This window comes from Phalangium opilio, unplaced genomic scaffold (genome assembly GCF_054372755.1).
Source record: "Phalangium opilio isolate 3A_F unplaced genomic scaffold, DU_Popi_V2 ptg000025l_1, whole genome shotgun sequence".
Classification (NCBI taxonomy): domain Eukaryota; kingdom Metazoa; phylum Arthropoda; class Arachnida; order Opiliones; family Phalangiidae; genus Phalangium; species Phalangium opilio.
The window spans coordinates 4,406,013-4,433,195 of NW_028324156.1; the positions used below are offsets into that span (position 1 = coordinate 4,406,013).

General features: G+C 36.7%; 1 protein-coding gene across 2 annotated transcripts; it reads right to left on the bottom strand.

Moving 5' to 3' along the window:
* Positions 1-459: 459 nt before the first annotated feature.
* Positions 460-27,177, bottom strand: LOC149691883 (histamine H1 receptor-like). 2 transcript variants are annotated; one of them, XM_089869347.1, is made up of 5 exons: positions 25,842-27,177; positions 4,834-5,156; positions 3,028-3,350; positions 2,047-2,169; positions 460-1,947 (listed from the first exon to the last, which is right to left on the bottom strand). In XM_089869347.1, the coding sequence occupies exons 1-5, from the start codon at positions 26,301-26,303 to the stop codon at positions 1,220-1,222; spliced, it is 1,959 nt and encodes a 652-aa protein (XP_089725473.1). In that variant the 5' UTR covers positions 26,304-27,177; the 3' UTR covers positions 460-1,219. The 2 variants fall into 2 exon arrangements, with proteins under 2 accessions (XP_089725473.1, XP_089725472.1); XM_089869346.1 differs by having other exon boundaries at positions 460-2,169.
* Positions 27,178-27,183: the final 6 nt, after the last annotated feature.

Genomic DNA, 27,183 nt, shown 5'->3' on the forward strand with positions numbered 1-27,183 from the left:
ACATTAAATATTTGAACTAACTTAAGAAACTTTGCATTCTTAGAAAGGGTACAAATTAAGTCTTGTAACGTAGTATTTTCGTCTCTTTCGAAGAGTGAATTTTGGTTGGGTGTAGAAGTTTGACCTTCTAAAAATATGCTGAAATTGACACTTTTGTTTTCGCGGACGACGCGATGCATTCTGGGACGTCTGTAAACCCAGTGCGTTCTAAATTATACCGGTTTAATAACCCAAAGAAAAGGGTCAAACAAACTTACCTGTATTGAAGTTTCATAATTCAAATATCGCCCTTCGCCTGTAAACTAGCTTTACCTACGAACATCGTTGTATTGCGGGTTAAACATTTCTACAGGGGCTCGTAGGATTAACATGGGCTTGATTCAGCCTAGATGTTGGCTTTACCAAAACATTCGGTTTTTTGTTTAAGACTTAAATTTATTAATTTGAAACTATAATAATTTTTTTAAAAAACAATTTTTAATTTTTCCACTCAAGAAAAAGTAAAAAATCGGAGGGATATACATTAAAAAAAATTAAATATTATTATTTAGAAAAACTTTTAAATATTAAATACCTAATAAGTAAGGAACAAATCTTTAGGCTTAACGTTCTTTAGGTAAACATTGATTTCCCCCTTCCTCCAAACTCCCAAATCTCCATGATCTAAATTGGATTAAATGTAGAGGTAAAAATACTGCACTTAATTGGCGTTTTTGAAAAGTCTAGATAAGCCGATGACAGATATTTCCCAGCAAACTATTAATTATACTGGAAATAATCCACCATTTTCTTTCAATTAAAGCGCTACTTCATTCGCCGCCTTTAACAGTTGTATTTATTTGTTTTAAAACACGAAAGTTTAGCTATGTAACTGAGGTATTTGAAAATTAGGCCTAACAATTCAAATGAAACCATCCACGCATGCGCGTGCAATGTATTGAGATTATATTGTTAAGCCTAATTATTTAATCAGTATTGGTTAAATTTATATATAGATATAAGTTTAGTTTTTAAATACCCCCCAATTAATTTAATTTACCCCCTGTTTAATATGAAGTACTTAATTAGATTTAATTATTTTTCAACAGTTATTTTAAAATCACAGTTTTTTTTTTTATTTGAAACGTCGCGAAATATTATACTTCGGGTATTTCTTAACTCCCATAAATTAAAAACTTAAATTAAGTTACCGTTAAAATAAATTAAAATTAAGTATACTTTAGGCGAAAAGGTGTTCGGTACGCGCGGCGTTATTAGGTTGAGGTAAAAAATGCCTCGATTTGGAACCCCTTCGAAACATATTCTTGAACGCCCTCTTGAAATTCCTGTTGCACAACGCGTAGAGAAAAGGGTTCATAAAAGAGTTAAGATACCCTAACCAAATGGAAGCGGTATGGTAAGGTGACGCCACGCAGTCCTCGCAACACGCCATAACGATAAAGATAATCATGTAAGGTAACCAACATAATATAAATGCTCCCATTATAACTCCTAATTGTCTAGCCGCCTTTTTTTCTTGCCTCAAATTGGGCGTTATTGTTTTACGCGTAACGCGCATGCGTAATGCGTTTAAATTATTGTTTAATCGACGCGAAGTGGTACTTCCGGTACGACGACACTGATTACCACCACCGTTATCGTAGTCCAACATTTTGACGTTGCGTTTAGGCTTTTTGCGATTCTCGGGAGTTGGTGAATCACTCGGGCTGGTTTGTCCACCTTTTTCATTGGTTAAAACGCAAGGACATAGCCACGTGATTAAAGCGTTGCATTTCCCGTCATCACCGGAAGTGTGTAGGCTCGACGAACTTCGTTTACTTTTAAGTACGGCGCCGCCCCCACCTTTTTTGTGATTTGTCCGTTTGTGATTTGTTTTTTCGCCACTTGGTCCAGCGTTGGACGCCGTGTTTTGTTGTAGGGTTTCGTCCGAGTTGGCCTCGCTTCCGTCTTCCTCGATGTATTCAATGTTTACGGTTATTCCCGGATAGAATTGACTTTCCGATTCGGAACCATCTTTATCAGATTGGTTGTTACTACTTGAATTACCTGATTTGAGACTGAGTAGCGTTAGACGATTGTAGCGTCGCTCCACCGGCGGTACTTGCTCGATTTGGTGATGGTGAACGTGGTTGTGTGAACGATAGTCGGCGTATATGTATTGGCGACCCGCTAAAATGGAAAAATTTGTTTTCTTTGTTAATGAAAGTAATTGAGAGGTTCGGTGCAATTACTCTATACGAAGTATCAGATTAGGATTGCCCTAGGTCAGGGAAAACCTGGAAGAGCCAGGGAATTTCAAAATGTGTCAAAAGGTCAGGGAATTTCGAAATGTGCCAAAAAGGTCAGGGAAAGTCAGGGAATTTCGAAATGTGCCAAAAAGGTCAGGGAAAGTCAGGGAATTTCGAAATGTGCCAAAAAGGTCAGGGAAAGTCAGGGAATTTCGAAATGTGCCAAAAAGATCAGGGAAAGTCAGGGAATTTCGAAATGTGCCAAAAAGGTCAGGGAAAGTCAGAGAATTTCGAAATGTGCCAAAAAGGTCAGGGAATTTCGAAATGTGCCAAAAAGGTCAGGGAAAGTCAGGGAATTTCGAAATGTGCTAAAAAGGTCAGGGAAAGTCAGTCAGGGAATTTCGAAATGTGCCAAAAAGTTCAGGGAAAGTCAGGGAATTTTAAAAATGAGTCATAAAGGTCAGGGAAAAGTCAGGGAATTTTAAAAATGGGCCAAAAAGGTCAGATAAAGTCAGGGAAAAAAATGAGTCAGAAAGGTCAGGTAAAAGTCAGGGAATTTTAAAAATGAGTCAGAAAGGTCAGGTATAAGTCAGGGAATTTTAAAAATGGGCCAAAAACGCAATTGTTTTGTTATATTTAGAACAATGACAATGGGGCCCGAAAATTCAGGGAAAATTGTATAAAAAGTCAGCTAATTTGAATCTGAAAATTTCTTGGCAACCCTGTATCAAATTTCTAAACCGTTACTCTCAGCTTTTCTCTCTCTATGTCATGTAAAAGTAAAATTATTCCGACTGACCTGATTTCAATGGTTTTTCCTCGATTCTGTTGCTTCCCAGGGAGCTTTTCGAGGAATTCCTGGACAGTCCTATGGTTTTTCCATCCTGTCTAACGGAGACGTCGTAAGTCGACCCTCCTCCACTTCCACCCAAGACGTTGCATTGTCCAATTTCGAATTTACTTCTCTTCTTAATCTCGTAAAATATTTTGGCGTATAAAGCCATCATCAGAACCATCGGCACGTAAAAATTAATGGTCGAAGCGGTCAACTTGAAAACCACGTTTCGGGCAAATTCGGTTTCGCATACGTTGCTAGGTTGCAGTCGAATACCGTTGCTATTCCTGTATTTTTACAACCAAAAAAAGAAATTTTAACAAAAATTTGATATAGAAACAGTTGAAATTCGATATACTTTACGATATCGCGTCTGTTTTTGACAAGGAGATACGTCAAATAATTTTTCTATTGTATATTAACCCTTGGAAATAAGTGACCTACATAGTTAGCCCAGGAATGCATACAGCTTGTAGGAATAATGGTGCATCCATATCATAGCTCCCATGTTAATTTCTACGACGCCGGTTTTGCGGGCCGGGCCTGAGAACTTAACTATCCGTCACACGTCATAAATCTGACGTCTTTCGATTGGTTGGTATCAACGCCAGTCTCTAGGCGCTCGCGCTGAGTTATTCGCGAGGTAAAATTCGCCATACATAATGATTAATTTAGCTCCTCCCATGCACAAAATCCGCCTAGATACGTTGAGAAAATGGATGGATACGCAATGATTCCTATTAGCTGTATGCATTCCTTATTTTAGGTCTAAAATTAGCCGAGGCTTAGCCATTTCTAGTTTGGTCCTATTATGGTATGGTTTAAACATCGTCGTAAAAAGTGGACAAGGCTTAGTGATTTTTAAGTACTTTGAAAAAGGAGAATGGTTTCTATTTTTAGTTGGGAAACAAAGCTTTTAGATACAGCGCGTTAGGCTTAACTCGTTTCGAATTAAAACTCAGAAAAGTGAAGTGAAAAAAATAAAAAAGGCGGGAAAGTATTGACTACATCCATGCAGTCGATAAAATCGAACACGAGGTGGGTTGGCGGGAAACTTGTCTGCAAGGGCGTAAATTCTGTCGTTGACATCCTAGGTTCCTTAGCCAATTCCTCCCTAGGGTTTTCTTCTTCGTTTTTATCAATTCACCCCTCGAGGATGCCAGGGAGGGACACACCCCACCCCTTTGGAGACCAATTTACGCCCAATCGAAATTGGTTCTCGATTGGGAAGATCTACAAACCTTCCAGATTACTGAGGACCTCTTTCTTATCTAGGTTTTGTTTTGGTCTTCTTTCGCGCCCCTATAGCATGCCCAATATTTATTGGCTAGTATCTTATCCTAATTCCTTTTGGTGTCCGATGGTGGGACTAGGTTATTTAGGGACTTATTAACTCTCTAACACACTTATAAAAGGATTAGTTTTTTTTGGCTACTTGGACCTTGTGATTTTTTAATTAGAAAGGGTTCCATAACTGAGGAGCTGCAGAGGATTTAAAAGTATGGCTTTGGAAATGCCAGGGATTTTGAAAATGTGTGTCAGAGAATTATAAAATTGTCATGGAATTTCATATAGATAGTTTACACACATAGAGGATTCATACGATTTACTCCAGGAGGCCGAGCTACATTCAGGACAAAAATCAGACGAGTTTCTGTCCTCCAGGTAGCTCGGCCTCCTGGTGTAAATGGTATGAATCATCCGTGTAAACTATCCATTTGTTTCTCTAATTACTTCCTCTTTAATTAATAACTAAACTAATTAACTTACCAATAATGCCACCCAATGATGGGTACTATCCACATTGAAGAGACAAGCCACACAATGGCTATCATGACAATGGCCCTTCTCTTGGTTCTTTTTCGAATGTACTTGAGTGGATGCCTGATGGACCAATACCTGTCCAAACTTAGTATGAGCAAATTGAGAATCGAAGCTGTACTAGCGGTGTAATCGGCCGCCAACCAGAATTGACACAAGACTAGACCTAATCTCCATTCCCCCGTAATGGCGTACGCTGAACTGACTGGCATGACGATCATACCCACCGTCAAATCGGCAACTGCTAAACTCATGATGAACATGTTGCTAACCTGCGCGAAAGATACCAAACCAAATAATGCATTACCAAACTGATAGTAAACAATAATTGAAAATTTTGACCTCTACGACCTTTTTTAAAAGTCTCGTTAACTCTAGTTTAAATTTAGGCTTAGCAAAAACTTATAGAAACCCTGAAAATTATCCTCTACGACCCTTTAAAATGGTCTCGTAAACCCTGGTTTAAATTTTAGACTTGTCAAACTTGAATAGGCTTAGCAAACTTTTAGAAGCCCTGAAAAATGACCTTTACGACCTTTTAAATGGTCTCGTTAACCTTAGTTTCAATTTTAGGCTTAGCAAACTTATAGAATTCCCGATTTAACACGCTCTTTTGAGAAAGCTGTTCACGGTGCTGTAAACAGAGGTCAAATAGGGTCACATTCTAAGGCCCATTAGAAAACCCATTCTGCACTTCAACGAAAATAAAAAATACGTTCTTAAAACTCGCTGGCGTGAAACTAGAACAACAACAAGCCTTTGGTTTGGAAGGAAAATTAGGATATAGAGCTAGGTACACATGGGATTCAAACTTGAACTTTTTTTAAGGAGTATATCCTAGAATTTTGTATTTTATTTCATTCCCAAGTGTCTCTGCATTCTTTCTGTTGGTTTTACAGCGGAAAAAGAAAAAAACTAGTATGGAACTTGTATTATTCTTATATTAAAGCGATGTATGGCGGGAAAAGGTTATCCCACGAGTACTTTCAGCACGCGCTCATATCGGGTGAACATCGCGGAATGCTAGCTCTTCCAGCCCCATAAAGAGATATCTTTTTTCATGTTCTTGTTGCTATAAAAACCCGCTTGATTTAAGGGAATTCTTTGTAGGTACTACGGGCAAAAAATACCCCCTGCTCAAGGAGTTAGGGTTTCAACTTAATCCTAGATTCTTAATTTTGATGTTTTGAGTACTCGGTGTTAAACAATTCCCTTCCGACTCTTACATAACCTATTTAGGTGGCCATAGTAATTAGAAAAATAAGCAATTCGGCGAGAACGTCGCTGCTCTCAGTTTGTGACGTCAGAAAGAATGTTCACGAGCAATCTCTCTAAGTGGTTAACATTAATTTTTTTCGTCTGCAACTTTGAAGTGTTGTAACTCTGGTTCTATAAGAGATAGAGGGAAATACTTCGAGTGTGTGATAGCCCTATTTCTCCCCTTCCCAATGGATACTAAATACTTGGGATTGCAACAATCAGGGCCTGAGTAATGTTCATAAACATTCCCTCCATACTGTTCCTTATTTCGTCTATAGGCAATTCCATTAATTCCAGTAGAGAAGCAAACACCACAGTAACGAATTGTGTGGCATTTATTACTCCTAGGTAACTAAAAACCACAAAACACGTTTTTTTACCCCTACTAAAACTCTGATGAGAAAGTTTCAGTAATAAAATTACGATTTACGATGTAATCTTCACGCGCGCATCCCTTTTTTGTTTTATCTTCCCAACTCTCTATCTATCCCTCCGGGAATACATACATCTAATAGGAATCATTGTGTTCCCTTATATCATCCCATGTTAATTTCTAAGCGGGGTTTGTGGGTATACCGGGCTTGAGAACTTACTACACGTCACGCCTCATACTTCTGATGGCGTCTTTTTAACTGTAATTTCATTAGCTAGTAACAATGCGAGGTCCATTGCACGTGCAAGGCTCAATATGCAGCGAGATAGATTATTTGCCAGGTAAAATTCGTCATACCAGGGATAGATTTAATTTTAGAAGTAGGAATGGAGAACGGTTAGTTTTTACTCATAGTCTGACTCATAGCCCAGTATAGAGCCCCTCCCTCCAACACGTAACGAACAGCTTAAATTATCTAATTAGCTCACTTAAACTACGTTTTGATGACGTTGTTGACGGAGACGGCGAAAAATACATAATTCCTTTTTACCTCTGTTGCTATGACCCGCCTCTTCTTTCATACCCCCGTCCCGAGGAAGGGGGTCCGGGACTTTGACGCGCGCCCACTTTACTCTGTTCTCCATTCCTACTTCTAAAATTATATCTATCCCTGGTCATACATAATGATTAGTCTAGCTAGCTTTTCCCACAAATTCCGCCCTAGATACGTTGAGTGAAAATGGATGTAGCACAATGATTCCATTTATCTGTATTTATTCCTGAACCTTCCCATCATCCAGCCACATTTAGTTTTTACCACTTTCCCTCGTTTTGTACCCCCTCCTGCTTGCTGAGTTTTTTAAAAGTGGTTTTTCGCCAATCAACGTCTATTTTGGGCTCTAATAATAGAGGGCTTGTTTTATTAACGTCTAGGCAAAAGGGCGGGTACCTAATTAATTAGTAAATTTGTGGACTTCATTTATTGGGAAAGAGACATCTGTTTTCTTAATTATTTTTGTAATTAAAAGCGTATGTTCGTACGTAAATCCAATAGGTGATGACACCAAGGTTGCTTTTTACTGTTTCGCCCCCTTATAGAGACTGTTTATGGGAGACCTAAATAATAATAGCGTTCGTCTGCTTGAAATTTAGGACCGGGTTAGATTGAATTTTAAAATTTTTGGAACACTGGATTTTGGCATTACCGCAAGAGACCAAGAAGTGATATCTATTTTATTAGGGAGAAGGTATAAGATGCATAAGTATTCGCGCGCCATAGTCCCAGTCCCCCTTTCAAAATACAAGGGGGGACGTAAAAGGAGGCCGGGCTATTTCGCCTCTCCTCAGTCGGAAAATACGTAATTTTCGTCATTCGCGTCGTGCTGAAGTGAGTTTTCAAGAACCAATGAGATGCTGGTTGTAATTTAGAGGTGGGGATTAACTCCGGACCTACGTTTGGACTGGAGATAAAGCTACAAATGTGGTTAACTTATTTATACCTTCTCCCTAATAAACTAGTTATCACTTCTTGAAGAGACCCTTTTCAAAATGTTTGGTGGGGGGGGGGGTAAAATAAAGTCTGTAAAGGTTGTTCCGCTTTAACCCTAAATCAAGCAGACCATACTTCGCCCCCTCCATTTGAAAAGGATCTGGTTTTAACTTTTGAAGCCTAATTTATTGATCAAGTTTAATAATTAAACCTTAAAGATGTCATCAGACATTCTCGGCAATTACTTTGAACAAAATTTAATTTAAGATGTCTTTTGACATAAAAAAACCTTTTTTTTTTTCTTTTATATATAAATAACTAAGGGGTTGGATACTATCTATTATTTTCTTATCTAAAGCAGTTAGTAAACTTTAAACATTTTTTAACCGTCCGACTCAACCTAATTTCTGTTGATATGAGGATAAAAAAGTATTTACTTTTCTTTTTTTAATTTAAGCGAGTTGACTTTTAATTAATTGTTTCTTTTGACTCTATAATTAAAGTTCTTGACAGTTTAAAATTTTATATCTTGTTTGCGCGAGTTGTAATTACATTTTCCGTAGAAAAGTTTAATTGCCGTGCGCTCTTTTATTTACAAAACCTCGCAAGGGGCATAAAGTTGTTAAAAAGGGCAAGTATTATTTAATACATTAAGAAATCGATCTTAGCGTGTGTTAGAAACAATGTATTTACTAGATTATCTCGAATATAAACAACGGTTACCATGGCAACTAATGATGGAGGCGTATCGCAAACGCATTTTCGAAAATAGGCTTAGTTAAACCCTAGGAAATATGGAGGCGTATCAGCATCACAAAAAAATGCAGTTAACTTACTATAGGAATATTTTAAGCTACTTGTTGGGGGTTTATATCGGAATTGATTAGTTTTGACATGACGTCATCGTTAATTGGCGCGCGAAAACTACGGGGAGAAACTCATCAACCCGTAAAGAAAAAAAAACGAAAATGCACCAAGGCTTATATAAATTCAACTTTATGAAAAAGCTTTCTTCAATCTTCATGAATATTGAACTCCATTAGACTTTATTTACTTTATTGATGATCTTAAACTTTATATTTTAATATTCTTGAAAGAATTTGTTGAATTCTTTATTATTTCTTGTGCAGTTTTTCCTTGTGAATTAAGCGGTCTCGTGAGGGAAAGTGTTTGAAATACCTACGTTAAGCCTTTGCTTTCATTCAATAATGCACAGTGAACGTGTTAGGCCTAGTTTAAGACGTTCATTACGTTGTCGACTGAGTAATCGAGAACCTTTCGTGCTTATAACCTTGACACTTGGGTGATAGATTACACTGCGTTGAGTAGCCCTAACCCCTTCCGATCCTTCAAACTTGGCCCCTAAACATCTAAAGACTCGCACGAGCTAAGCTTAATGCTGTCATCTCTAACTTGGAAAGATTTTTTTTTATAAGTAAACTGATTTCTTTTAAATTTCCATTTTTTTGTATATAAAGTGACACTAGTTGATAATGTAGTAAACTTTGAAGATAGGACGATTAATAAGGGGTTTGAGAAAACACTAACGTCTATTAGGCTGCGAGTCCCTTTTAAAATAACACGTAATTAGGTGAAATTTATTCTGGACTAATTACAGGTTTGTTTGTTGGGTTTTTTTTATGAAGGGTTTCAACGCATATTGGGTCCCAAGGGTCCTCGGCAAGGACGCGATTACTCAGGCTTCATGACGTGATTAATCAGGGAAGGAATGAGGTTTACTTGGAAGGTTATGGATGGGGTGTTGGGGTCAGGTCACCTCAGGCGGACAAGGGGCAGGGTCGCCTCAAACTTTGTCGCCCAGAAGCTTGGCCTACAGGAGTGCGACCCACTACCGAACAGTCTGTTAAATCGTGCACGTCCACTGGTCCAAAACCAGTTTTTAAATTCAAGAAGTGGGGGTTATTGGTCCTCGGGACCAGTTTATTAAATGTACATCTATAGGCAAACTAAGAAGGACCAGTACTAAGGACCAGTTTATTATTTTGGACGCTGTGGGGGTCACTGCTCCAGACAGGTTAAGAATAAGAACTGTGAAGTATTTCTTCTCTATTATTCATCTTCTAAGACATAGGACTATTAAATCATTCGATAAACGATTCCGAACTCGTTCGGGATTATTTCTGGCTGCGTCACTTGGCAGATGGTTACTGGCCAATTAAATTGACCTATTGAGACAAAGTGTAATGGTACTTGGGTCTAAATTATGGAATATATTGCCTTAATTTATTCCAGAAACGCGCTAGGATTAATATCTTATAATATATTTCGGGCCTAACTCTATACTCTAGCTCTAACTTCGTCGTGAAATTCTAACCAATTTTGTTAAGCTTCCAGTGTTACTCATAAATATTTGTTTAGCCTATTTCAATGGTTTAAAATATATATTTTTATGACTAAATCAAACACTTGGGTTTTGCCAACACACACCACGTTTACTGCACAAGTTAAAGCATATTTTCGAATACCCCTTCGGCTATAGGTAGGTTGGAAATTTACTAAAGTTTAGTCGAAAATACCTTGGGATGAAAAATCAAGTTTCAATATTTGCTTTTCGTATTGGTTCGCTGGTCGAAAGACGTTTTTTAAAGAGGTTTATACAGTTTATTCCAGTGGAGGAACTTTGTATACAGAGAAACGTAAGAAACATAATAAATATAAGTGTGCCAGAACAAAATAACGAGGTTGGTTGGGGTGGCGAAGTGGTTAGCCCTTTCGCCGCACAGCGTAAGGATATCGGGTTCGATCCTGAGCTGAGATACAGAGTGAAATACCTATGAACTTCTCTTCCCCACTTGGCACAATAGTTTTATTTCGTGGTGTTACCCGGTGTCTCATTTTCATCAAAACTTACTGTTGTTAACGGTAATATTTAGTATAGGGCGCTGTCGGTTGTATTGCAATTGTGACCCAATGAAACAAAGCCATGTGGGTCAAAACTTGATTTCTTAGAAACAATCAACACCTGGTCAAGCAGGTAACCAATACGTATAAACACCACCGTGGAGTTATAAGTGGTTTTAGAGTTGGCCATCGCGTTTTCAAGCGAAACCCCATTCCATAAATTTACTTTTCCTACGACGATGTGTAGTGTCATACTTTTGATTATTATATCACTTATGATAGAAAATATTTTTAAAAATAGTTTAGGGAATTTTTAAGCGAGATTTGATCTTGTAAAGTGGTCTAGAATCCCCCTTCCCCCAACCAACCAGCCAATAGAAACGCATTCGGTCCAAACGCTTTTAGATTTTTATTTGTGTCGAATATTTATGAAATTCAGAAAAAATTCTTATAAATATAGTAATACTCCAGTTTCTTTCATATTTAGTAAATATACTTTTAAGTATAGTAATATTTCAGTTTCTTTCATATTTAGTAAATATACTTAACGTACTTTCGGGTTAATTTTAAATTTTAAATGGAGTTAGAAAAATAAGCAATTCGGCTTGTGACGTCAGAGAGAATGTTCATAAACATAATCTCCAAATGGTTAACATTAATTTTTTCGCGTGAAACTTTAAAGTGTTATAACTCTGGTTCAATAATAGATAGAGGGGGAATCCTTTGAGTATGTTATAGCCCTATTTCTCCCCTTTCCAAGGATACTAAATACTTGTCGTTACAACAATTATGGCCCGAGTAATTAAGCAAAATGTTCATAAACATTCCCTCCATAGGGTTAACATTATTTTTTTGCGCCCAGTTTTGAAGGGTCATAACTCTGGTTCTATAAGAGATACAGAAAAGTCCTTTGAGTATGTTATAGTCCTACGTCTCCCCTTATAACGACACTAAATATTTGGGAGTTCTTTTAAACGGAGCTCAGTCGAGAAAAAAAACCCGCACTTTTCTAAACCCCCTTCATATACTATATCGGGAATACCGTAATGGCAGTCCCGTATCCTTGCCTATGAATAAAATACACGCGTTGCCAATACATCGTAAATTTTGAAGCGATATTTTGAAAGGCCATGTACATTTATGGAGAATTTATGGTTTCCATGGGCTTTTCAATACACCTCGATCGAAAAAACTTGTTCGGCGACTTAGAAACAGTACTGAAATAAGCCTAAAGCCGCTTGAAGATACTGCTTATATTTTATATTGAAAGTATTGCATCAAATAAAGCAAGCAAATTGGTAAGTTCGGTCTCTGCTGTACAAACAACACTTTCTCGTAGTTTCCAAAAAAAAAGTTATTTCTGCTTTGCTTTTGGGAAAACCATCCCAAGTTCGGTTTCACTTTTAGGTTATAATGTTCACTTAAGCTAAATGAATACAGTGGAAGGCAATAATACCAGAATTCCCGATATTTCTCTACCTATTATTTCTCCTTCCTTACTTCAACTGTATTCTTTAATAACCCATGAACATACCATCATGAAAACAAAATCATTTTTCATTTTTTGACAAAAACGCACCTAACATTAAAAAAACAGAAGAAATGGAATATTTTTGCGACTCTAAAAACGAACCTAAGAATACATAGTTTTCAAACAAGGATGATTGATACCATTTACACAGGAGGCGAGGCTACTTGGTACTGTACTTTCTCCGCCAAGTAAGGCCTGTCTTTCTGGTGTAATGGTATAAATCCTCCTTGTCTGAAAACTATGTATTGATACTTTCAATACATATATATATATAATGGTGGTATAGGATCGAAGGATCGAAGTAAAGTGCAATGGTTCTATGGGAAATCAATTTTGAGTCGAAAATGTAACTTCTATCGCCATTTTTTCCCTAAGGGACACCCTTCCCTAAATAAGTTATGATTGAGAGTGTTTTACGGATGAAATTGAAAGGCAATGATTTCTAATTTAATTGAGGGGGTTATCCGTAAAACACTCCAATAATTTTAACTTGTCTAGGGTGCCTCTTAGGGCAAAATCGATCACAGATTTAATTTACACAATATTCGACTTAAAATTGAACATTTTCCCTAGAACCATCCCCCTGTACTTTAGTCCTATAATTACCCTCCCCTTTTTGTAACACCCTGTACATGTAGCAGAGTTGCCACGGGTCAGGGAAAACCTGGAAAAGTCAGGGAATTTAAAAATGGTCCGGAAAAGTCAGGGAATTCAAAAATGGTCCGAAAAGGTCATGGAATTTAAAAATGGTCCAAAAAGGTCAGGGAATTTAAAAATGGTCTGAAAAGGTCAGGTAATTTAAAAATGGTCCGAAAAGGTCAGGGAATTTCAAAAATTTCAGCAAAGTCAGGGAAAAGTCAGAGAATTTTATTTTAGTGGGTAAAATTTCTGGGGATGTCTTTATTGAAAGAGTAATGAAAGTTTCTCCTCATCCTCTCTTAACACAGAGTGAACTCTAGAGCAATCCTTAAAAATGTCTAAAATCTTTTCTATAAAAAATCTCTTAGACTTATTTATAGTTAAAATGTTTCATTTTCATTTTGGTGCAACAAATACATTGGAAAACTTAATGTAGAGAGTTTATTTAATTATAAGCACTTAAAACGTGCTGTAAACATTTAAACTTTCGACCTAAAATGGTCAAGGAAAACCTGGAAATTCCGTAGCAACCCTGTATAGACGTCTTTCGAAATAATATTTTAACAGTTTGCAGAGTAAACTCGGAGCGAGTATCGTATAACACTTCTCAATGGGGAAATAAATTCCATGTGGGATATTTTAGTAGTTTTAAAATTCTAGAAGCATTCTATCCATGGTATAACGATATAGCCAGAAAAGATGCGCGCTTAATAAAAGAAGAAGAAGGAGAAAAAAATGTATGTAGAAATTTAGTACTTCCTCCCTTAGGCCTTGGTTATAGTTTCTATTTCTCTCTTTCGTAAAAAAGAAAGAAAGAAGTCTACGGTAAGCTACGAATGATCGGGAAAACGTGAATGAAATACGAAATACGTTGTGTGTGTACAGCAACCGAATTCAATTGAAAACTGGACCTCCTCCTCCTCTTCCTTTGGGATCTTGGGCTCTGAAAGACCATAGACTATTTCGGAAATTACATACAGAAAGATAAACAGAGGCGAGGTCGCCATTGGGGTATTCAACCTCGCGCCAAATAAGAGGCAACGTCAAACGGAGCCCCAGTTCACACACTACACGAGGGAGGGAGTCTAGGCGAGTGGCACTGATTCTAGCTGTGCTTCTTGGCGAGAGAGAGGAGTATGTAATTTCCTAAATGGTCTATTTAAAGATAGGCTACAGCCACCTAATTTTTGAGAATAGACCTACCTAAGAAATAGAACCCTTTCATAGGGAGAAATTAGTCTGGGTGTTGAGCACGTAAATTAAGGTATGACTAAGTTATAAACAATACAGACCAGATTTGGTTTGTATCCACACCCTATATTTAGCAGACGATACCTCGCCCCTCACCCTTTTAAAAGGGTCTATTCGTGAGCACCTTCTCCTCTATTCTGCGAAGAACCAGTGTGCTTGGTTACTTGGTAGCATAAGTTTATAAGATATGTTCCATAAGTATGAAACTTACTTCGTAATGCGAGACTTACATCTCTAGCAGAACGACAAGCGAGAATTGAAGTCCTACACTCGGTTAGTTTTGCAGGATCTTCCCATTTATTCTGTACTAAGCCTTTGACAGCGCCAAAACCAGGCGTCGCTTTACCTCGAATCTATGACCTACCTCCCTCACTTCATGACAACTTGACAAGCTCCAGTTTGTAAACAGTGACAAACTTATGGTAGGAACATATCTTATGAACTTATGTTGGTAGGCACATGGCTACAATTGAATTTCAAAAATTCCACGATACGTATACTCACTCTCTGATTCATAGCTTTATCTTTGGTCTATTTTTAGGGGTTTCAGGGCCAAGAATATATATGGTTCTAGAATGGGGTATATATAGACAAATATATCATCAATTTTTCTTGCTCCGTCATCTCGAGCCTATAGCGCGCGCTAATCTTTCATATTAATGACCAAGCATACATGAACGAACGCGATAAATCAAAATGGCCGCCGCCACCATGCGCGAGACATAAATTCTTTCCTTATAAATCGACTTCTGGTTTTTCGTTTAGTTTAGTTTCGGGAACCAAAAGGTAGAAAGGCGAGTATAAAGTGTTATTCATTTTATCATCGTAACGTACATTCTTAAAAGAAACTTTTGTTTGACAGCTTAAAGATGAATTAATAGTGTAGTAGTGATGCATCAAGTTGCCGAGGCCTAAAAATTCCCACGATTTTTCTTAAGCCTCGGTAACTTGATAGTTTTTTATTTATTTACTTAGTGACCTATTATTATTTTATTTTTTACTCTATTTTCTTTACGGAATTGTTGTTTTAACAACAACTACAAACTGGTGTCAAGATAGTCGGTATAGTTTATTTTGTAGAAAGTTTTGGCACACTCGTGTTGCTGTTTGTTGTTGTATGTTTTCGTAGGAACCTTCATATTTAGCCTAAAAATAGTTTTCAGTACTTAAAAATGTCATAGCGATACTTGGAGAAACTAACGTGTCATAGTCGTTCATCTTCACACTAAGTTGTCTCCAAGCTTGTTAGTGACACTGACTAGCAAAAATAAAAAATCGTTTAGTTGAAAGATATTTTAAGAACTAGTAAAAGTACACCAACAAAGGCTTAGAGTTTTAAATGGCCAAGGCCTAATGATATTAAGTATATTTTTTGTTAATTATTTCAAATTATTTCCGATATTCAAAACTGAAGTTAAATAATTAACAATTACTGAATGAAACAAACACAAAGTTGATTGACAAGGCTTATATATATATATATATAAAATTAGTATAATTCCCCGCCAGTAACAAAATTTCCCGCCACATTTCCATAATATCAGATTAAGAATTGCAAAATCCAAAAACCAACTTATCCCGACAAGATAGAAACTAGTACACTAGCTGTTTTTTGTCGAAATTACTAAGCCTAATTTCAAAGGCTTAATTCCTTTAGTAGCTCCAGCTCTACTCCCTTAAGTAAACTTAGAAATCTCGTAACTGCATCCGAAAGTAGTTAAGATACCGCTGAAGCGAAGTTATCTCTACTTTACCACGATGGTTTCTGGTTAAACTGAGTTACCATCGTTAAAATTAAACCCCTTGAGAGGTAAGGAGAGAGAGAGATAGAGAGAGAGTGCGGCTTGACTTTTGAAAAGTTAAAAGAAAGGTTGCGGAGTAATTAGTTTCAAAGTCTAAGGATGCGTATATAGGAGAAGACGTCCTTCCATTATGAGTGTTCCACGGTATATCAGGTATAATAATTGCTGTACAACAAAGAATGGGGCTTGCTGCCATCGTCGTCGTCGTCGTCAAGTCTCTAGCATCTTTTCTCTGCCTCCTCTTTATTTTCGCACCAACGCCCAGCAATTAATTAAGCGTATTAGCTTAATTGCGCCTTAACAACTACGGCTAGGGGGATGTTGTTACGCCTTTGCTATAGTCGTATATCATAAAGATCAGCCCCCTTCTTAAACCTTGGAGGAAAGAGGTGAGATGGAGACGTTAAACCACCATACCTGTAACCTTGCCACCTTACCCGAAGTCCTCTCAACATCCTCACTCCTCAGGCAAGACAGAAGCCCTAAGCCACGACCCTACCTAATCGCGAGGTACTATGGGAGACATTCATTAAAACATATCGCTCATCATCATCATCATTACCACTCCATCCATTCACTCTTTCCTCCAAACGTAGACAGTGCTCTCTTTGCGGGAACCACGCGCTCCCAAAGTTAAGCATCATCATGGACTTTGTAAGAGGACCCGAAAACACATTCTTTTTTGGTGTCGCCAGCTCCTTTAGCTTAGGGGAGGGACTACATTTCATTTACTTCCCCTCGCGCGCCTACGTTTAAACTGCGAATTGAAATTTAGAATGACCTTGAGATGATCCTAAAAATTGCTGTTGCACGTGCATGCCATTATTCTATCACCCACGTTTCTCATCCCCTATAGGACTTATAAGATCCATGGTATCACACCGTCAAGTCGAGTTTGCTACATTGTTTACAATTTAACGTTATCTTTCTCGACGTTAGGCTTAACTAATTTTGATTTGTCAGGACTTTCAATGTAGATACACGTAGATTTTATCCAGATTAAATTGACTTTATGTACTTTAGTTCAACATTAAGGGCTGGGAAATTTAATTTTCCTCTTACGTCTCGCGTGATTAAAAGTTTGACAAAATACGAAGGAAGTTTCGATAAATACAGAAACTCCATAAATATAATATTTATCCGTACGACAATTTGCATATTTATAGAATTGCCGCGCGCAATGCATACTTTAATATTGAATGATTGTGTCGGCTTGACGTTGATTTATGAAAACGAAAGAGTATCAAATGCTCCGGGTGTAGAGATTTCCTTACAAGTTGAACTGAACCGAAATGTACTCTATCTAAAAGAGGCCAGATGTTTCGATCGACGTTTCGTTTCTCCATTTTTCAAAATTAATGTTTAGGCAAACTAGTTATTCAATTGAATGATGAAGGTTTCCCGCGGCTTGCAGCTAATTAATATTAATAATTTCCTTTCGTTTTGACTTAATGAGAATGAAAACCATTCGGAGATTGCCATTTGCCATACTCTTAAATATATTTTGCCCTGAAAGGTTAGCCTATGAATACCAAGGAAAATTCGGATGGAATTAGATCAAAAATAGACCTTGTGTTTTCTCAAAGATGACACAGAGTTAAAGTTAAGTAAAAGACCAGACAGAAAGAAAAAAGAAAACCCCCTATCTATTTTATCATTTTCTTAGGCATTGTTCAAATTAAGAAAACGTAACGATACGGAAATGCAGATTAGTTTTTTAATTAAAAAAAGTCGACGCTAAGCCTTGTCTTAATGAAAATTGAAAACCTCTCAACGTGGCTATGTACTCTCCAACTCTCGTGATGAGAGTCTCGTGTCTCGAGCACTGCCTCCTATATCTATCAAGGCCTGTGCATGGTGATATTTTTTAGGGGTTGTATTAGATTGCCTATATCAACGGTAATAGTTAGTATAGGGCGCTATCGGTTAGCTGTGGCATAGGGGCTAGCCACCACCCCTCTATGCATTGTAAAGGCGTTAGATAAGTGGCAATAAGTCGCAAGATGACTTGGTCCAATTAGCTAGCTGAACTTATATTCCCGCGCAATTTGGATTAATCACGTTTTAACAGGGATTGGTGGAATTTGAAAAGTGAGGTCATTTTGCTAGAAAAGGTGCCCAAAAACGTAAAAGAAGCGTAGGGAACCTCCAGCGGGAATCACTTGTGAAACTAAAATGCAATTTTGAGAAGTAAAACTTTCATCATGCATGGCCTTGATAAATATAGGAGGCAGTGTCTCTAGTATTATGCTCAGCAAAAGTTTATAAGCTATGTTCCATAAGTATGACACTAGGTATACTTCGTAATGCTAGAGACTTACAGCTCGAGCTAGTTGGAGAACGACAAGCGAGAATTGAATACACTCGGTTTTGCAGTTCATCCTCCTATTGAGTCTCAGTAGGCCTTTTACAGCGCCTCACCAGGTCTCGCTTTACCAGAATCTATGACCTACGTCACTTCATGACAAGCTCCAGTTTGTAACCAGTGACAAACTTATGGAACACATCTTATAAACTTATGTGCTGAGTAAGAAAAAATACCTAATGCTGTGCGATACAACCAACCCTAAGCCTTGGTAACAGGGTCAAGTAATGTCCTGATCCCTATGATAGCAAAGAAGAAGAAAAAAACCCTTAGGAAAATTATTATCCCAGATATGTAGAGCGGAAAGAAACGTTTTCTCGTTTTTCTCGCGAGTCAAACGAGACTCTCTGTAGATATTGGTCGGTCTATTTCTAATTTAGGCTTAAGCCTTGGTTGAGTGTTAAGCCTAATTAGTCCCAAGCCTCTTATCTTTATTCTCTCTAATCGTTGATTCGCTGAAAGAAACGGTTTTCCGCAGAGCGCGTCATGACGTGTGTGATATATAATAAGAAAAAAAAGAAAAGAAAACCAAAATTTTATTTTTACTTTTCTAAATTAGTTTGGAAATTCGAGACATAATTTACTGCGTAATGATTGTTTATTTCACCCAGAGTGTACATTAAAGCCTAAGTTTATAAGGTATGTTCCATAAGTATGACACTACCTATGCTTCGTAAAACTAGAGACTTACTGAGAGCTAGTTCAAGATCGACTCCAGAATAGACTACATTCGGGTTTGCAGTCCATCTTCCTATATAGTCCCTACTAAGCCTTTGGCAGCCCCTCACCAGGCGTCGCTTTACCTCGAATCTATGACCTACTTCAATCACTTCATGACAAGCTCCAGTTTGTAACCAGTGACAAACTTATGGAACATATCTTATGAACTTATGATTAAAGTAAGATAAAAATTTCTACCCTTAACTACATTAAAACCCACTGCAAATTGAGGCTGAAACCAATTTAATAAATTTCGCCTCTGATTCAAGTTTCCGAAAAGAGAGAAAGAGCTAAAATTATGATCGTCTGCTAGCTTACCATTTCAAATATAGTGGAGAAATAATTGTTATCATAGTTCAAATAAAACATACAAGCACTCAGCAATCTCTATAATTTCAGTGTTTGTTTTATACTGGTTTTAAATTAGACCTAACACACAAGTTTCTGGTTCCATTTTAAGCCTATCTCTGTTTGTAGGTCCACGTATAAACCCTAAATTCGTGGTCTCATTAATGGGTTAACTGGATTTACATCAATTCTCTTTGTCCTAAACCTACTGAATTTAGACGATTCTCCATTCTAATTTCCCCTCTTTGTACAAATTTACTGTTGGCTAAGTATACTGATCGTGAGGGGTAGAACATTTGCCATGTAAATGGTTTTAAAACAGCTGGGTCATATCCCATAAGCAAAGTGGTGCAATTCTCAATGCGCATTGTTTGCAAATATATCCATTTGTCTACCTTCTTAATTTTAAACTATAGTTCGTTGTATATATATTTGTTTATTATTAGATTCCCATAGAGGTGATTTAATAATAAAATTCGGAAAATGTCCATTCCTTTGGGGATAAATGGGTTGAAAACTCGTACCATTTCAACCTGGGAGTGTTTGGTTAAGTTAGATCAAAGTATGTTGGTTTCTAATGTTACTATGAAGTTACGTTGACGTTCTCGTTCATTATAAACAATTGAATTTATCGTTTTCACGCGCTAACACCACGCGCCACAATTTCTATACGCTAACCAACGTCACTTTACAGTATTGTTAAAGCCACATCGCGTCAGTTGAGGATGGAATTTGGGTATATAGTTTAAATTTAGCAAGACCAAATACCTTGGGGATACTAACTTCACACCTTAGCAGCTAAGCCTAATCTGTAACGATCTTCTAGCGAATCGTTGCCAAATATGTTTCTGAACAATTTTGTTGGCCCGCTCTAATAAGGTATGTGATTTAATGAATGGGAGCTCTTGTATTGTACAGAATGAACTGGTACACCACGTTTTTGGAGATGTTATTCGTTACAATTCTAATAATTAGGCCTAATTCTACACCGACAAACGATAAGATGTTATCGAATTTTAATTGGATGAGGAACGTATACAATCTACGATGCAATGATTGGATAAACAATCCTGTTTTGGGTGGGAAACCTTAAGCAATTGCCTTGACCTTAGTTTAACTACTAATCTTATGAAAATTTCAGGAAATGGTCTATTAAATGTCTATTTTCTTATGGTAAAGTGACGGCTTTGTTCTAGCAGAATTAGATAAACAGTTATGAGCCATTATCTAAATCAGTCCAAAAATTGACAGGTTATGTTTGTACGTCGCATCGAAGATCGAAGATCAGCGGAGATTCGATACCTTTGACGCGTCATGGTTCGGGAGGTTTCTCTATATTAATCCGTCAATCACGGTTCTAGAATTACACGGGACCCTTATAGCATCAAATTACCGGCGAAATCTAAAGGTTAAACATGATTTAAAAGCACCATCTTCACAGTTCCTCTAGAATCATTTTTGAAAATAATAATTGGTCCTATTTTTAATCTCTTGGTTCAATTTTCAAAGTCGATATGTATGTTTTGGCATGCATAAGTTGATAAGATTTGTTCCATAAGTTAGTCACTGGTTACAAACTGGAGCTTGTCATGAAGTGACGTTGGTCATAGATTCGAGGTAAAGCGACGCCTGGTTTTGGCGATGTCAAAGGCTTAATACAGACTAAATAGGATTAAGATGGACTGCAAAATTAACCGAGTTTAGTAGTTCAATTCTCGCTTGTCGTTCTGCTAGAACTAGCTCGAGCTTTAAGTCGCTAGTATTACGAAGTATAGGAAGTGTCAGACTTATGGAAGGAATATATATTATAAGCTTATGGTTTCGGCTTTTCACGACGTTAGGCTTAAGATGTTTGATTTGATTCGAAGTTAAACTTAGCGAAAATTTACGCTGCATTTAAAGTGTTTTAAAATCAATGGGATTTGATTTTATAAACTTAAATACACAAACTAGGCTTAGCACCAAATCTCCCAAGGCAGGCTATGGTTTCTTTCTTCTAAAGAATTAGGTATAAATCGGGGCGACGGTAATTGACCGAGAAGAGACTCTGAACGTCTCTTTAATGAAATTAAATGAGAAATTGATAGTGATAATGGTCAGGGCGCTTACCGAAACCTTTCGGTCCATTACAAGGTACCCCATTTTCCCTATCGTCCTGCAGTGATCAAATTAAGCTCTAGACTTCTCTCTCCCTCCCTTATCAAAGAACCAACCATGAAAGGCTTGAATGGACCGTTACTGTTGGTTTGAATATATCTGGTTAATCCAATTTCAAAACGACGCTTTCCCGGTAACCCAGTTGCAAGATGCATAGGTATAAATGATACCATATGTTAATAAGATATGTTGCGTAAGTATGACACTACCTATACTTCGTAATTGTAGAGACTTACAGCTCGAGATAACTAGTTCGAGAACGACAAGCGAGAATTAAAGTACTACACTCGGTTAATTAGTTTCGCAGGATTTCCATCTTCCTATCTTTGACAGCGCCAAACCCATACGTCACTTTACCTGGAATCTATGACACAACCTATACTTTGTAATGCTAGAGGCTTACAGCTCGAGCATAGTTCGGGAACGACACGCGAGAATTGAAGTCCTACACTCGGCTGGTGAGTTTTGCAGGACTTCAATCTTCCTATTTAGTATTTAGTCTGTACTTAGCCTTTGACAGCGCCAAAGCAAGGCGTCGCTTTACCTCGAATCAATGACCTACGTAACTTCATGACAACCTCTCAGTAAGCAGTGACAAACTTATATAATCATATGTTATGAACTTATGGTGATACTGCGTCACCTTGATGCACCTAGCTGATATGTTCTTTTTTGTTTTTTATTTTTACCTAACAATTTAAGTATATTTGAAATTACCAAGGCTTAATCAAATTTAACCCTTACAAAGCTGAAAACCCAGAGGGAGTTTACAAGCTCCTTGCAGTCTGATTGCATTTTCGCTACTGTTCAAACATAATCAAATATTATCGACTATGTACTAGAAACTTAAGTCTTTGTTTGCGCTGGTTGCATTGATAATTTTCTCCTCGCTTGTTTGCTTCATTCTTGAATATTTGAAAGTCATCATTCAGATAAGGTATGTAACGTAATCTGACTAATTAAAAGTGTTTAGAACCCGCTGAGATTAGGCCTAACACTGTATAATTACAAAAGCTTAATTCGGTGTTGTACCTTTTTAAATATTAAGACTTAGCGTTATATTTAGTTAAATTTTGTTTTTGGCTTTATACACGTAATCGTCGGTTGAGTGACACGGGATATGAGGCTTAAGATGTGTTATTTGGAATATTAGGCCTAATTTGTTTGACTTGGGATGATATTAGGCTTAAGTATGTTTTGGCTTTAGACGACGTTAGTTAGGTTTGCGTATGTTTTGGCTTTACACAACGTTAGGCTTAAGATCTTTGACTTGATAAGACATTAGGCTTAGTAAAAATTTACGCTATACATAGTTTTCAAACTATGAGGACTGAGTCACAAGTTTGTAAGATATGTTCTATAAGTACGAACTACCTATACTTCATAATGCTAGAGACTTCCAGCTCGAGCTAGTTTTAGTAGAACGACAAGCGAGAATTGACTACATTCGGTTTTGCTGTCCATCCTCCTATTTGGTCTGTATTAAGCCTTTGACAGCGCCTCACCAGGAGTCGCTTTACGAGAATCTATGATCTACGATACTTCATGACAAGCTCTCAATAACCAGTGACAGACTTATAGAACATTATCTTATGAACTTATTTATTTTACACCAGGAGGCCAGGCCTCTTTACCACCAAGTAGCCAGGCCTCCTGGTGTAAATGGTATCAATCCTCCTAGTCTGAAAACTATGTATATTTAATGTATTTTAAAATCAATGAAACTTGACTTTAATTGAATTTGGATTAGTGCAAAATCTCCCAAGGCTATCGTTTCATTCTTTTAAAGAATTAGGATTTGATTACGATGAAAATTAAGTATCAACGGTTAGAAATGATTAAAATCTTCTAGACGAACTTTATATCCTGTTAAAATCCCCTTTTTTCCCAATCGACGGAGTCAAATCCCACAGAAAATGATTTTTTCTCTCAGGTAAATCCTTTTAATTCCTTTAAACACCTTTTCGAGGGAAAGATAGTTTGTAAGGAGTCAGCCGGCTTAGGGAAGTGATTGTGGAGATACGCCGCTCTTTCTGTATCTCATTCCCAAAGCCTGAGGGGCAAGATGAAAATTCGAACCTTGTTTCAACCTTTCTCCCTCAAAAACCTAAAAGCTAGGTTCCGGAAACTTTGCCAAGTTAAGCTCCCTTATTCCTGGCAAAAAAAAGTCCGGAGAAATTCCTTTTGAACCAAATAAATTCCTTTTTGTTCTTAATCTTTTATTTAATCAAAATCATAATCCTACTGATTTTCTAATTAGTAAAGAAAAAATTATCCCTCTTCAGATTTGAAGAAAGAAACTGTATTTTTCTTTCAACTTTAATTCGCGCGAGAAAATCGGGATTAGATTTTATTTAATCTTTATGCCCTTTGACCTTTTTTCCCTTGATGGATTTTTCTATTGAAAAGAATTCATTAATTTGTTTATTCATTAATTCGTTAGTTCATTAATTTATATATATTATTTATTTATATTATTTATTTATATATTTATTTATATCATTTATTTATATATTTATTTATATGTTTTTTTATATATTCATTTATACGTTTTTTATATATTCATTTATATATTTATTTACTTTATATATATATATAAATAGATAAATAAATTAATGAACTAACGAATTAATGAATTAAAGAACTAATGAATAAACTAATGAATAAACAAATATATAAATAAACAAATTAATGAATAAACAAATATATAAATACACATATTATTGAATTAACGAATTAATGAATAAACAAACGAATAAATAAATTGATACATAAATAAACAAACAAACAGTAAACCAAATTTGATCTAGTCACAAGAATCATTTATAAAATTAAATTAAATATAACTACATCTGACTTAAAATTAACTGATTTAAAATATCCAAGCGTGAATTGAATATTTGAATAGTTTAATGTCGTTAAAGCTTAGCTATAATACCATCAACCTTTCTAAATGAAGCTTACAATTCGCTGTAAGAAAGGTCTGACTTCCTCAGCGCTGCTAAGTCTCGTGTTATTGCAAATTACGTATAGACCTTTGGGTTATTAATAATATAAGTCATCTAGGCGTTAAAGATGTACGTCAAGACGTACGTTTCCTTAGGCTATACCAAAACTAACCTCCGTTAAGAGTTGTAGAGGAGGGTATTAGATCTAAGTTCTAACGTGTTGATACTTTAATATAATATTCATCTAAGGAAACCAAATTTTTTCCCTTTTTATTTCCCAAGTGCCATATCACTCGAGATGCTCTATTTCTCTCTATACTATATGTATCTCTCTAAGAAAACTATTTTCTTCGAATTCTAAAGAAAGTACTCCAAAAGTTGTTCGTGGTTTTGTGTATTAGATAAATAAGAATTTGGTTGAAGATATAGGTTTTTTTTCTTCTTAATTTCAAAGATTTTAAAGGGAGCTTTTGAAAGCGCGAGATGTGGTGTCCCACGCTAAGTGCACGTGAAATTCAATTAGTGACCTTTAAGGACCTTACATTTTCCGGAAATAAATTCAAACTTAATTTCTAATTTTAGTTCGAGTTCCTGTTAATTGTAATTAGTCAGGTCATATTGTCGGAAAATCTTAATGAAACCTAATTGACGCTTACGTAGGGTAGGACTCGTATGTTCATCCTGATCGTTAAGCCTAATATAATATTCTTTGATGGATTAGTACATCAGTAGGCCAATTTTAGGCTTAGCAAAATTTTAACATACAAGCAAATTGATAATGGTTTCCTAAGCCTAATGTATTTATCGCTAAGCCTATTTTGCACCTAACTTACTAACAAAACCGTTTATTGTTTGAAGTAAGCGACGTTAATCAATCTTATGTATATACAAGCAAAGTTTGTGATAAGAATTATTAAACTTAGAAATCGTAAGATATATTTATTGCGTTTGATAAGGAAATAGGAGATAAAGATAATAGATTTTTATAATTAGGGGATTTTCGAATGCATGTTTCCGCTAGTGCCAAATGAACCCTCCAGCTGTCTGACAAGTTTCCCGTTTAAGAAAACACACCCATTCAATTAGGTTTAGGCTTAACGTGGTTAGATACCACCATTTGTTTACTTAAATAATGCGGGTAAACAGAAAATTGCCCTCAGATAGTTGGAGAAAAAAAAAAGCAAAGTGTTTTAAAAAGAATTGACAACTCACCGTTTGCAATCTCCTTTCTGTTCTGATAGCGTGTAAAACCATGGCGTTCCCCACAAAGGTCAACAAACTAAGGGCGTATAAACTGACACCCATTGGTACGGCCACCATTAAATTGTCCAAATATCCCGTACTGTTTGTGTTGGAACCATTGGCACCCGACCAAAGTAATTCGTCTTCCTCCGGGAAGACTTTAATGGAGGTTGAGGAGATTGTTGGTACCGCAACATCGGGGACACTGGTCACTACAACGGTCCATAATGTCGTAGCCAATGACGCGTTAATGAATGAGAAAGCGTCGGTCGTGGCCATGGTGTCCGTTTGTAATGTTTCTTCATAGTCGGCTGAGGTTGAATTACCGCCGACTTGTAGGTAATTGTAATTGTAATTGTAATTAGTTATGTTTGGCATGACCGAATTGCGTGCAGCCAATAGAAGGGATATTCCAGAGTATCCACCGCTCATGGTGAAGCTGCGAAACTGCCACCGAAGTCCGGCCGGCAACTACTACTGTTTGAAGAACACAGGCGACTTAGTATGGTCGAGGTTGCTAAGATATGTCCGCGGCCTTTCAAAGACTCGGATTGGTTTATAGTTAACAATTTATGCCAGGCAACCGACCATTATAACTCGAATCAATCGCGCCTTGAAGGATTTCCAAACATTTGGGGTTAAAATAAGCGGAATGCGTGAATTCAACCAAATTAATCTTGATTTTTATTAAAATAATTTCAATTTGCAAGTTTTGATTTAATTTTACGATAAAGAAGCCCTTTTTTTGAGTGGGAGGAAACTTGAAAGGTTTAATTAATCAAGCTTCTATAGTCAAATCAAATTTAGATTAAATTCATTTACCTCGCATATATCCTTGGTTTAATTTAAAGAAAAACCGTACGTTTTAATTACGACAAACCATTCATTCCATTATAAAAGCGAAACTATAGACAGAGAGAAGTCCTTGTCGAACATCACCGATTCCGTCGACGATTAACAGTTAAACCTGGTTCGAAATCGCGAACAACTTTAACTTTTTTATCCATTCTTGCACACGTAACGTTTTCGGAGTAAGTTTACTCAATTTTTAGTGATAATACTTTTGAAGAGATTAGAACATCTCATTCACGCGTATTCCTTTATAAACAGTCAGTTTTTAAGAAGTTTTTCGCGGCACTAGCGAAATCTTCCACAAGAAAAATATCCACAAAATCCTTAGAAGAGAGAGAGAGAGAGAGATAGATACTTTTAAAATAAGAAATTTTTCTTCGAATTCTTTTGATTATTTCTGAACCGATGCGGGATATACTTTAATGACAGATTGAAGTCTTTGTTTATTCATTTAATTCAA

Bases quoted from the DNA above. Each gene is read 5' to 3' on its own strand.
- LOC149691883 (XM_089869346.1), bottom strand. From the start codon at position 26,303: ATGAGCGGTGGATACTCTGGAATATCCCTTCTATTGGCTGCACGCAAT. The intron at 5,157-25,841 runs GTGAGTTGTCAA...TCTTTCGCGCAG, and splicing joins CAGAAAGGAGATTGCAAACG to GTTAGCAACATGTTCATCAT. The intron at 3,351-4,833 runs GTAAGTTAATTA...GTAAAAATACAG, and splicing joins ATCATTGGGTGGCATTATTG to GAATAGCAACGGTATTCGAC.